Source organism: Macrotis lagotis, chromosome 1, assembly GCF_037893015.1.
Source record: "Macrotis lagotis isolate mMagLag1 chromosome 1, bilby.v1.9.chrom.fasta, whole genome shotgun sequence".
Taxonomy (NCBI): domain Eukaryota; kingdom Metazoa; phylum Chordata; class Mammalia; order Peramelemorphia; family Peramelidae; genus Macrotis; species Macrotis lagotis.
In genome coordinates, this window is record NC_133658.1 from 295,537,142 (window position 1) to 295,549,867 (window position 12,726).

The 12,726-nt window shown below is 40.8% G+C and overlaps 1 protein-coding gene across 1 annotated transcript in view; it reads left to right on the forward strand.

Moving 5' to 3' along the window:
* Window positions 1–12,726, forward strand: part of COL27A1 (collagen type XXVII alpha 1 chain) — a 249,264-nt gene that overhangs the window by 153,167 nt on the left and 83,371 nt on the right. The window contains exon 28 of the mRNA XM_074211169.1: window positions 10,135–10,188. Within this exon, the coding sequence (XP_074067270.1) occupies window positions 10,135–10,188 (54 nt within the window). The remainder of the gene's footprint in view (window positions 1–10,134; window positions 10,189–12,726) is intronic.

Consider the following 12,726-nt stretch of genomic DNA (forward strand, 5'->3'; position numbering starts at 1 on the left):
CCATTGTAATCATTGTGTATTGTTTTCTTGGTGGTTACTTGATTCTGCTTTGTTATCTCTTTTTATATCAGCTAATAACTCATTATACGGATGCAATATTGTTTGTGTAGCCCTTTCCCAAAAAATGGCCTTTGATCTTGTTTCTAGTTCTTAGCTATCACAAGAAGCAGTATTGTGAAGATTTTGGCATCTTTTTTTCCCCTTTTTGACCTCTTTGGGATTTATACTTAGCAGCGGGTTATAGACAGCTTACTTTTCAAGCATAACTCTACATTATTCTTCAGTCTGCTTGGACCAATTCATAGCTCCACCTATTGTATGAGTATGCCTGACTTTCTTTCCCAACAGAGGTACAGATATAATAGGAGGAAAGAAGATCAGTTCAGTTTTGGACTTGTTGAATTTGAAGGATTAGAAGGACATTCAGATGAAGATGTCCAGTAGGCAGTTGGAGATGTAGGACTGGAAATCAGGGGAATATGGGACTGAAAATCTAGATCTGGGAGTCACATCATTGTCATCTTTCTTGAGCCCCTTAGTTAATCAGTCTGTTCAGTTTTTATTTTCAGTCTTTTATTTCTATTACCAACACCTTGGTTCATGACATTATTATCACTTGTCTAGACTGGTGTGGTAGCTTCTTACCTAATTCATGAGATTTCTCTAAGGAAAGTGCTTTGTAAACTATAAAATATGACGTAACCATGGTGGCTGTCGAAATGATGCTGATGAGTAGAGAACCCAACCCTTTCAAATTCCATGACCACACTGATAATTCTTCTCTGTACCCTTGTATTGATCTTTGGCAAGGGACCCTGGTGATCCCAAGGCCAGATGTCAACTTGAGCATGGAAACAGGAGGCTGAATCTGTCTAACTGGGCTCCCATTGCTCAAGAACTGCTTAATGAAAAACAAGCATCTTGTCACTGGCATCTGCTGTCAGTTCCACACATATTCTATCAATTATCTCCCTCCAGGCCAAAGGAATACCCTGGCCTTGATTAGTGCATATCTACAAGGGGAATCTCTCCTGTTGGATGAGAAGGGGATAGTTCCAGCCAAGAAATCAGATAAAAACTTTCCTCTATTCTGCAGGAATTGATTAATAATAATTGGTATAATGGTAGTTGCCATGGAAATAAGCCAGGAATGAATAAGAGACTCAGTTGTAGGGGGGGAGAGAGGGGAGAGGGCAGTATGGTCCAGAAGAGGAATACAAGGTTCAAAAATACTAACTGAGGTTTGAATAGTATGAATAGTATGAATTGTATGAATTGTATGAATCCTCATACTATTACTGGTCTATTATGTGACTCAAATTCTCCCCACTTTTGCTCCCTTCCTGGAAAATTTTTTCCTGCTGTTTCCACTGTGGGCAGCAAGATGCCACCCCCACCTTGGTCTAACCCATTCCTCCCATGGGATCCTTCCTGAGGAAGCCAGAGGGAGAGTGTTTTGTCCATGATAGTAAGTCATGTTTCTACAGCACTTTAAGGTTACAGAGTGCTTTCCTCATCTTATGAAGTCAATCTTATGAACTTTTTTACATTTGAGAAAACTGAGGCTCATCAGATAATAAATGATTGAAACTGATATATAGTATCAGAGGAAGATTTGAATTGAAGACTTCATTCTTGACATTGAATGTTCTTTTCAGTGGTTAAAGGAACCCAGAACCAGAGCTCCTAGTCTGGCTCAAGCTGCCAACTTTGCCAAGCCTTCTGCCAGGGAACCTAAGGCATCTCCTCTCTTGTATGCCATCTGAGGATGAAGGGGTTGCAGGGTTGCTCTGGCCTGACAGCCAAGTCACTTTCCAAGCAGGTTGCAGGCAAGGTTCAGAGAACCAGCCATGTGCTTCATACTATCAGCACAGTCAAGGGCCAAAATGGGGCTTGTGGAGCCCCTAACACAAAGGGATTTTAAGGTTGCCTCCAGTAGGACTGTGCTTTCTGTGCCAAGTGGTTAGTTTGGTCTGGAACAGGCAGGGAGGAGAGACTGCCTCTAGCCTCCTCCTGAGCACCCACAGAGCTGGCTGGAAGTTTTGCTCTTCCTCTTGGCCATATTCCTCCTCCCCCCACATAGATCATGCCTTTCCTGCAGTCGGGACACAGCTGCTGCTCCTGGAGTCCCTGGCTGCCTTCACTCTTCCAAGGTGAGGCAGCTGATCAGCCTCAATGATGAAGCATTTCATTGAGGACTCATTGTGTCCTTTTCCTGTGCTAACTGTATGAAGATGCAAAGGAGTCATGGTCCCTGCCCTCAAGGATCTTACCATCCAGTGGGGAGACAGTGGAATCCCCATTGGGATCAAGAGGGTAAATTAGCACTGGTTTGGAGTCAAGAGGACAAGAGTTCAAAACCCAGCCTCAAACACTAGTTGTATGACCTTGACAAGTCACTTAACCCCAAATTAGTACATACTCCCCCCTCCCCCCAATGAATCAGGGTCAATTATTTGGTTCAGATTCTAAATTCAAAGAAGGAAATTAATTTGATCAGGGGTAATCAGGAGAAGTCAGAAAATTTAGAGTTGGAAAGGAAAGAAAACCCAGCACTAGAATTCTTAACCTGGAGTTTGGTGAGCTTGTTTTTTAAAAATATTTTGATAATTGTGTTTTAATAGAATTGGTCTGTTTTATAATTTATTTTATTTTATGCATGTAAAACATTATCTTGAGAAGGCAGAGGCTTCACCAGATTGCCATAGGGGTAGAGCCATGACACAAAACAGGTTATAGAGGTGTGCGGGTAAATGTTTAACCATTGGCTAATTGGGAGCAAAAATATGTGCACAGTACATTTTTAAGTTTAATCTGCATTATTAAAGTTTTTTCCCCTTCACTTTCTTAAATCTGAACAATCTGCAAAACAATAAATCAAACTCTGATTTGTAGCATTTGCTGATTTACAAGGTGTAAATGCTTATACTGAAAATTTAACAACCAGCTCTCTCAAGCCCATATAAGCTAGCTCCAACTCACCACATGTGTTATTACAACCTTTTATTTTATAAATGAGAAGACTCAGACCTCTAGAGGTGAAGTAATTTGCCTGGGAACCATTAAGCAGTGAGCAACAGCTGAGATTTAAGCCTGGCGCTGCAATTCCATGTCCACATCTCTTTCAGTTGCACCAGAGGAGGGAGCTGAGCCGGGTTTTGATAGTTAGGTGGGACTCAGATGATTCTGATTTCTCAGAATTCAGAGAGGAGAAAGGAGATAATTTTTAACCAAGAGAAACTAAAATGAAGCAAGAGATGTAAAGTTACTCCTGGAGGATTCCATAATATTTCTGTAATTGTCAATAGAAAGTAAGCTCCTTGAGGACAGGGATTGTTTCTTTTTTATTTTTGTACTACCATCATATGATACCTGTCATAAAGCAGGCACTTTGTAAATGTTTGTTAATTGTTTGATTATTGAGTCTGGATGGGCACAGATTATTCTTGAATGCTAATGAAAAATAGCAGCAGAATAATTTAGATTTATAAACCAAGAAACAAGTCATCAGCAGAGCAGACAAAAGTTTGGAATGCAGACAGAGGTCAGGAAGATAGTCTGGACTGGAGGACTGATCTTAAGCCTCATTGATTGTCTGGGTTTTTGTACCCACTTATCAAGAGGTGTAAGGGCAGGGCCAGACTGGAAGAAAGCTGCATGTGAATGAGAATCCACACCTGATCCAAGAACTCAGGAAGCCAAGTCAATCCTAACAGAGAAAATCAAGTTACTCCAACCCTCTATCTCAACAAGCCAACTGGGAGCAGGGCCAGCTTAAGGAATTCAATCAGAGGGAAGGGCCACCTTGGCAGCTGGGGACTCTGTCTCAGGATGGATTCCTGGGTCTATTTCCAACTCCCAGGACAAGGCACTTAGCCCTTTTTCTTTTCCTTTTTTTTAAAGTACTTTTGTACTTTTATTTCTAAAAATAAATTTATTGGTTATTTATTTTTAACAATCTTTTAAAATTTTGAGTTGCAGTTTCTCTCTCACACACACTCTTCCCCCACCCACTGAAAAGGCAAATAATAAGGTATCAATTATAAATTGAAATCATACAAAACATTTCCATATTAGCTATATCAAAAAAGAGCAAAAAATAAAGTGAAAAAAATTATACTTCGGTTTTCACTCAGAGTTCATCAGTGCTCTCTCTCTCTCTCTCTCTCTCTCTCTCTCTCTCTCTCTCTCTCTCAGTGAATTGTATTTTTTGTCCAGTCTTTTGAAATTGTCTTTGATCATTGTATTGATCAGAATAGCCAAATACCTCACAGTCAATCATCTCACTTCACTTTGTATCAGTTCATAATAGGACTTGCAATGATTTTCTGAAATGAAATTTTCTGAAATTTCCCCCACCCCACCCCCCAATGATCATTTGTTATAGCACATCATAATCAGATACCACAACTTGTTCAGCCATTCCCCAATTGATGGGCATCCTTTCATTTTCTAATTCTTTGCTGTTACAATTAGCATGTTTTTTAATATATATTTAAGGCAATGGGGTCAAGTGACTTGCCCAAGGTCATACAGCTAGGCAATCATTAAGTGTCTGAGGTCGAATTTGAACTCAGGATTTGAACTCCAAAGGTCAGTACTCTATCCACTGCACCACCTAGCTGCCCCCATTATATTCTTTTTGGAGATCCTCTCAGCATAATTGACTTATACCCATGCCTTTTGACTATGCAGACTCTGTCTAATTACCCTAATAATGATAAAGTTCTTAGAAGTTAGCATGTATCCTCTTTCCATATAGAAATTTAAACAATTTAAATTCATCCAGTCCCTAATTCTTACTCTTTCATGTTTACCTTTTATGCTTCTCTTTAGTCTTGTATTTGAAAGTCATTTTTTCTATTCAGCTCTGGTCTTTTTCATCTATTTCATTAAATATCTTGATTGTGGCTCAACAAGATTGAAATTGTTTCATTCTGGTTGCTTGAACTATTTTCTCTTTGATCTAGTTGCTCTGGGATTTGGCCACAATATTCCTGGACATTTTCATTTGGGGATTTCTTTCAGGAGGTGATTGGTAAATTCTTTCAGTTTCCATTTTTTGGAAGATATCAAGGATTTAAAATTTCTTGAAATATATCTAGAACCTTTTTAAAATTATGGCTTTCAGGTAGTATAACAAATCTTAAATTATCTTTCCTTAATCTGTTTTCCAGGTCAGTTATTTCTCCAATGAGATAATTCACATTTTTCCCTATTTTTTTCATTCATTTGACCTGTTTTATTGTTTCTTGCGATCTTCATGGAGTCATTAGCTCCTAGCTGCCCAATTCTGCTTTTTAAGGAATTCTTTATTTTAGTGAATTTTTATATCTTTTACTACTAGACTAATTTTGTTTTTGTAGGTGCTATTTTCATTAGTATTTTTGTATTTCTTTTTACTATGCTATTAATTCTCTTTTCATAATTTTCTTACATCACTCACATTTCTTTTCCCAATTTTTCTCTACTACTTTTCTCTACTTCTTTAATTCTTTCAGCAATTCTTGGTGAACTTAGGTCTAATGAACATTTTTCTTTGCAGCTTTGCTTGTAGTTGTTTTCACAATCCTATTTTCTTCTGAGAATATATTTTGGCATTCCTTGCCACCATAGTAGCTTTTATATGATTTTTTTTTGCTATTTGCTCATTTTCCTAGCTTATTTCTTCACTTTGAACTTTATGTTAAAATTAATCTCTGTTTCACCTGAGGATGGGGAGGCACTATCCCAAACTTCAACCTTTCTTTTTGGTACTGCTATTTCCATAGCTAGTTCTAGGAATCTACAGGTTTTCAGTGCTTTAAAGTTGCTGGTGACAGGTGTGGTCACTACTCTCCTGGTCTGCTGTCTAGTCTTTGCCCCCCAAAGTCTCCTACTCCCCTGCAGCTGCACATACTACTGCTCCTCTAGGCTCTGGAACTGTGACTGGGGTTACTTCTCCCTTGTGACTAATTACAAGTTCTCCTCTCTGTTTTGCAGCTACAACTCAGAACTGAATATGGCAGTAGTGTTAGCAATCAGTGCCAGTTATATCCAGTATTAGCAAAGGGCCCTTTCTAATCTCTTTCTGAACAGTTGTCCCACCCCCCTTACCATCTCTGAAAGCTCCCAAAGCTGTTACTACTTGGTCCTTTGCTATGCTCCAGTCCTGTGGCCACCCCAGTGATCTAGACTTCTCCTGTGGACTTCCTAAGTTTTCATAGGCTATAAAATATCTTCCTCTGATCTTTTGTTGACTCTGCTGCTCCAAAATTCTATATGAGGTGTTAAAATTGTTAGGAGGGGAATGTTGGGAGAGTTCAGCTGGGTCCCTATTCTGCCATCTTGTTTCTCCCTCCCCTTAGCCCTTCTAATTCTCAGTTTCTCAGCTATACATTGGGCATCAGTGATTGAAGAGCCATTAACAGGCCCAACAAAGTTATGGTTGAGTGAACTTTGGAACAGCCTGCTTAAGGGAATATGTCTGAGCCTCAAGAATGAGACTTCAGGGAAATGGGACCTGAGAATCTGGGAGATCAGCACATGGAAATGAGCTACTCTCTTGCATGTGAAGTCTCTAGTCTTATTAAATTCAGCTGTGGCTCATTCTTCCCTCCACACATCCCAGTTATGTGGATGCTGTAGCCAAATCCTAGCCTGTGTGCCTTTGAGGAGGATCTAACCTGAGCTATAATAATACTAGGAACTGGGAACCTTTGGCTCATCTGAGAGGGAGGCTCATAAAGGGGAGAGAGCAAGCCTTGACTTCCTTTCTATTGCCATCATGATTGATTGGTGTATGTCTGGAACTTTGAGAACTTGCCTCAGGGATGGGGTGGGACACTTCCCGGCAATTATTTGCCCTTCAGGGCACCCGAGTCATGACAACTTGGTGGGGGGGCAGAGGCATGTATTAAATACTACTATTGGAGCTCAGATCTGGTTCTGGAAGGAACTTCAGAAGCCATCTGATCCAATCTCCTCCTTATGATGAGGAAACTGAGGCCCAGGGATGATTTGTTCAATATCATACATGTAGTAGCTCTGAGACAGGGCTCTAATGTATGCTGACTTCAGATTAGAAATGAATTCAAGTTTAGGGTTAGAAACAAATTTATGGTCTGGGTTATAGTCAGAGGCAAATTTAGGGTTACCTCTTTATGTTGAACCAAGTTGTCATATGTATGGGTGCATATGTGTCATTATGTGAAATTAGCCAACAGTATGACCTTAGACCAATTCATCCTTTTGAGTCTCAGTTTTTGTAATATTGGAAATGAAGATGTAAAACTAAATCTCCAAGGGGATCCTTCCTCTCTGACCATTCAGTCTAGGTTTTAATCTTTTTTTCTTTTAACATCATTTATTTAATTTGTTCTTTACAATGAAGAAGGAATGGCAAAGATTATTACTTTACAAAGAAACTAAGAATGAGAAAAACAAATTGATTTGCTCAAGACCATCCACTAATAAGAGGCTGAGTCAGGAGTAGAAGTCAGACCTATCTCTCACCTTGTCTTTAAGAATTTCCCAGTTTCAAATTGTGTATGTATTATAAGTAGGAGACAGCCTCACAAAAATGGTAGATTCTTGCCCAGTCTCCTTGCTTCTTGAATCCAGGAATCAGATCTGTTGATTCTTTGGGGTCAAACTAGTTTCCTTAACCAGGATTCACTCCAGACAAGAGGCTACCTGAATAAGACCTGTCCTGTGTTTTCTACCCCTATCCCTCTTTGACCCCATTAGCAATCTGATGTCTTCCAAGGTGCTGGGTATCATGGCCCTCTTCCTCAGCATTGGGAGCACTGAGAAAGGAATGGAGTGGGGAGTAGCAGATGGAGTTATTTTTCCAAACACCAGAGAGGGGCTGTGGCTTCCCCCTGGCAGCCGGAGAGATCCTCTCTTTCCTCATAAAATGAACACACCCGGTCTGGGAATCAGGGAGATGGGAGTGCAGGGGAATCTTCCCAAGCCTCCAAAAGTATTCTGTTATACACACTTTCATCCAGACCTTTTCAGTAGTCACTGGTGTGTGTAGCTACACAGTCACATAGATTAGGCTTAGGGTCTGTAAGAGATGAGGCAAGGGGCAAACCTACTTGCTCTATTCTCTCTTCCCCTCCTTTTCTCTCCAATTTTTCTCCCTTATTTTTCCCATTCTTCATTCTTTTCTGCTTTCCTTTCTTACATTTCTCCCTCTTTCCTTTCTCCTTCCTTTACTATCTTGTTCTCATTCCTTTTCTTTTTCTTTCCTTTCTTCCTTCTCTTCTCCTACTACTTCCCTGTCTCCTTAATACCTTCTTTTCCCCTTCTTTGTCTTTTCATTCTTTCTCCCCCTTCCCAATTATACCCAGACCCTCTTTCCTTTGGCACCAAACTGAATTTAGATTTTACTGTCTGTCTCAGAGTCTTCTCAAGGGATATTTTTTTGGGGGGAGAACTTTCAAAGTAACCTGTGTCTTAGCCTGATAGTACTACTCATAATAATGTTTGTCCTTCATTTTTTAAGAGACCAATACTAATAACTCACACTTATATAATAGTTTATAGTTTACAAAATATTTTCCTTAAAACAACATAGTGAGGTAGTCCATGTGTTACACCCATTTCATAGATGGGGAAAACTAAAATCTTGACTTTTTCCTACAGTCTTTTTACTACCCACTGACTAGCTAAGCAAGGGCAAGAGGAGTTTGGTAATTTTTTTATATATCTGTAGATGTTCATGTTGTCTCATCTGTTAGAATGTAAAATTCTTAAGGGTGGGGATTATTTTATTTCTGGGATATATCTCCAGTACCATGACTTTATCAGACACTAATACTCATTAATTGATTGATTGATGCTTGAGTGACTTTGGGAAGGATCATAGTATCAAAGATCTGGAATTGGAAGTGACCTATTACCCCATCAAGATCAATTTAACAGATGAGGAAACTGAGACTCACAGTGGTTCAGTGAGTAGCCAGATCCACTAAGGGTCTGAGGAGGCATTTGAATTCTAAGTCTTATCATCTAGTCACCATTTGCATAAATAATACCTAGGGTAAACATACTTCCCCAAGTGATTGATTATTGAAAGAAGAAAAGAGAAGAAAATCAACAGCTGAGTAATATTGTCACCTGTTAACATACTTCAAAAAATAATTCAGCCCTACCCCACCCTCTGCTGACTGACTTAACAGACTCATCCTTGATCAGTAGTCAGCAAGGGGCTGATGGTTGCACTTGCCCTTTTGGCATGGAAGGACCACTGGTCCTTTCACATCAATTCACCTTATTCCTTTGCATTCTTAAATCTGATGGCTGTTGAAAAAATCCTTGCCTACCTATACAAATCAGAGACCTTCTAAAGCTTAGAAGATAATTTTATGAGCTGCTGTAGACAAAAAAAACTGTACATGATGGTCTAGTTAGAGAGGACAAGCACATGTCATCACTAGACACATGTGCTCATTTTTTCTGAATTGCTAGAGAATACAAGTTTTTGGTGTAGTGGATGGAGCATTGGCTTTGGAGTCAGGAGGACAGAAGTTAGAATTCATCCCTCAGAGACTTGATACTTACTAGCTGTGTGTCACTTAACCCTGATTGTCTCCATCCAGGGCCATCTCCACCTCCTGATTCATATCTGGCCACTGGACCCAGATGATTCTGGAGGAGAAAGTGAAGCTGGTGACTTAGCCCACCTCACTCAAATTCAGTTCATGTGCTTGTCATGGCATCACCTCCCTAATGTCATGATCTTCTTTGAAGACAAAAGACAAACATCATCGATGTTTATTGTTCACTTGACTGTCTTCTGTAGTGGTTAGAGGGGTTGCATGGGAATAAAGAGGGCATATGGTCGGCTTTCCCCATATTATATGACCCTGGGCAAATCATTTGACCTCTTGCCCCAGGCAATCCCTAAGACTTTTAGATGCAGAGCCGGTGAGGATCTGCCCTGAGAGAGTTAAATTTCCTCACTGGAAGTTTCCTATGCCAAGGAAATTTCAGATCTAGAGTCAAAAGTCCAAATGAAGTACCCAGCTTTATACCACTTTCAGCACCTTTTCTTTTTCTCTGGGAGAAATAGTGCTGGTCCCCAGTCTCCTCCCACTTCCCACCCAAAGAAAGAACTTTTCTAATTCAATGTTGTTTTCACTGCAGGGACCTCCTGGAACTCGTGGGCCACTAGGAATGCGAGGAGCAAAAGGACGTCGGGTAAGCTCCCCCAAAGATCTCTAGAGGCTGGAACATCTCCTGGGGTAGAAGACCCAGACAGGAAAGGAAAGGAGAAGGGAGACAGCAAGTACCAGTCCTGGAAACCTCCAGGATGCCTAGGAAGTGGCCTCTCTCCATCTGAGCTTTCAAGAGAACTCTTCTTTTGTTCCTTTGAGGATTATTCCATCTTCCCTTCCCTTCCCTCCCCCACTGCCAGGCATGGGAAGGATGGGGGTCAGCAGATCCTTTGGCCCAATAAACATCTTTGCCTATGTGGCTGGATGCAGAGACCAAATTCAGGTCTATGTATAATACTGAGCTCAGAAATGCCCATTCTTCTTTTCCCTCTGAATTCTGGAAGACTAATTTGTCCAACCAGCTGTGTACAGATGTGTTCTTTGGCTTCGATCTGCTATCCTTTGCATTCTTATGTCCCCCTTCAACAGCATCACCCTGGTGTAAAGAAAGTGAGGGGGATAAGATATTAAATACCAGCCCAGCAAATATTGAAATCAGCAATATTAAATGCATCCGTTTAGGTTTCCCCGAAAAAGGCCTCTTTTCAAAACATTGTGATGGGTGATAGAAGGTTTAGGGATTTTTTTTTCTTTTTCTAATGCCCTTTTCCCTTCAGATGGATTTCAAGTGGATTTGGCTTTTTCCAAAACCAGATGGTCTGATAAGCCTGTTGGACTGTAGGGAGATTAGGAGACATTCCTCAGGCCCAGGCAGGAGCTCCTAACTATACTCAGAGTCAGAGCTTTGTAGGATGATTCGGTCCTTGTATTGAGGAAGCCCCCCTACATGAGTCTGATGATTTCTTCCCATTTCTCACCATTTGCCTATAATTCTTAGCTACCCCTGATACTTTCAGTATCTGGGACTACGGACCTAGGGCTTGTCTTACCAGCACCTCTGACAACAGCTTCTGTTCCCCATTCCTTCCCCTTCCTGGAGAGATATACATTCATTTGAAAGTTTGGCTCTGTAGCTTTGGCCTGCATTTCTTCCACAGATGTCAACCCCCAGAGCTCCCCTGGTCTCAGCTCCCTTCCCCTCCCCCTTATCAAGCTTTCTCTGCTCTTTTCCCAACATTGAGTGGAAGAATGCATCTTCTACTTGAGGAAACCCAGGCCCCTAACCACATCAAAGACCCCTAAACTGAGTCTTTTAGGAGGCCTCTGGAACCTGTAGTCAGGTCTTGCTGGAGCTGTGTATTGTACCAACAAGATGCTCAGATGGTTTTAAATCCAGTCTTATATCCCCAAGTGAAAATAGAAGCATCCTCATTTATTTACTGTTCCCACCTCCACACCCTTCTGTAGAATAATGGTAATAATACTGCTTCTAATCCCAGATCTTCTACATTCTTATTTCATGACCATGGCCAAGTCATTTGTCACATTCTCTGTGCATTAATTAGACTAGGCAAACTCCACATTCCCTTCTAGCTCTGCCAGGCTTGTAGGCAAACTTCATTAATTTGAGCGACACAGGCTTTTTCCTTTTGTATAATGTGGTTACCTTTTTGAATGAAAAATTGGATCTGAGAAGAGTTAGATAATTCATGGAATGGGGAGCATGTGGAAGAGAATGGGGGTCTCTTAACCAGTAAGAGAAAAAAACACGATTTGGAGTTTTAGGGCCTAAGTTTGAATTTTTGGTTTACTATTTACCAAGCCTCAATTTCCTCATCTGTGAAAGCCTGAACCTCCTTACAATATAGACAAATCTTTGGGGTCCCTCCATCCCTAGACCCAGCTCTAGCCCTGAGAACTTCCAGGTTCACCCTGAGTTTCTAGGCACCAGGAGTGGAGAATAAACAGTCTGAGAAGAGACCCTCAGAGGTAATTGGACAGATTTGTCATTCACAGTGGGTTCCCAGTACAATCTTAATCAGTTTTGGAATGGAAACATTCATGAGATGGAGAGTGTTCATTCCAGGCAAGCCAGACTCCCAGACCCACCTTCCAGGACTTAATTAAAAGCATCTCACTTGGGGGACCAGATATGAAAGCATTGTCATATGGCTTTGATTGTAACCAATCCTTACAACCTGAAAGGCTGATGAAGTCTGTACTGTATTAGTTTGAAAATGGGGGAGGGGAGGGAAAGTGTAGTAGAAAATCTAAATTAGCAGCCCATCACATTTTACTTCAACCCTCTTGTATCAGGGCATATTTATGCTCCTTTGCCTGACCCTACATTCAGGGCCATCCCTAGAGGGGCTTGGGGCTCAGGGTAAATCATACTGTGTAGGTTGCTTTCTCTCCCCACTTCTATCCCAATCCTTTAAGCATATGGATCCAGGTGAAATCTGGCTAAAATGAACATCATAGGCAGCCTTGGAGAGAGGAAGAACAGAATAAAGATTTAGCATGGAGCCCCTCAAGCTATCTTATATTCGTCAACTTTGGTTCTTTTTTGCATCAGCTGAAGGAGCCAAATCCTACTTTCCATTTTCTTCTTTAAAGCATCAGCCTGGGGATATTGCTCTGATTTTCCGTCATTTCTTAAACTCTACCTTCTGCTCTAAGC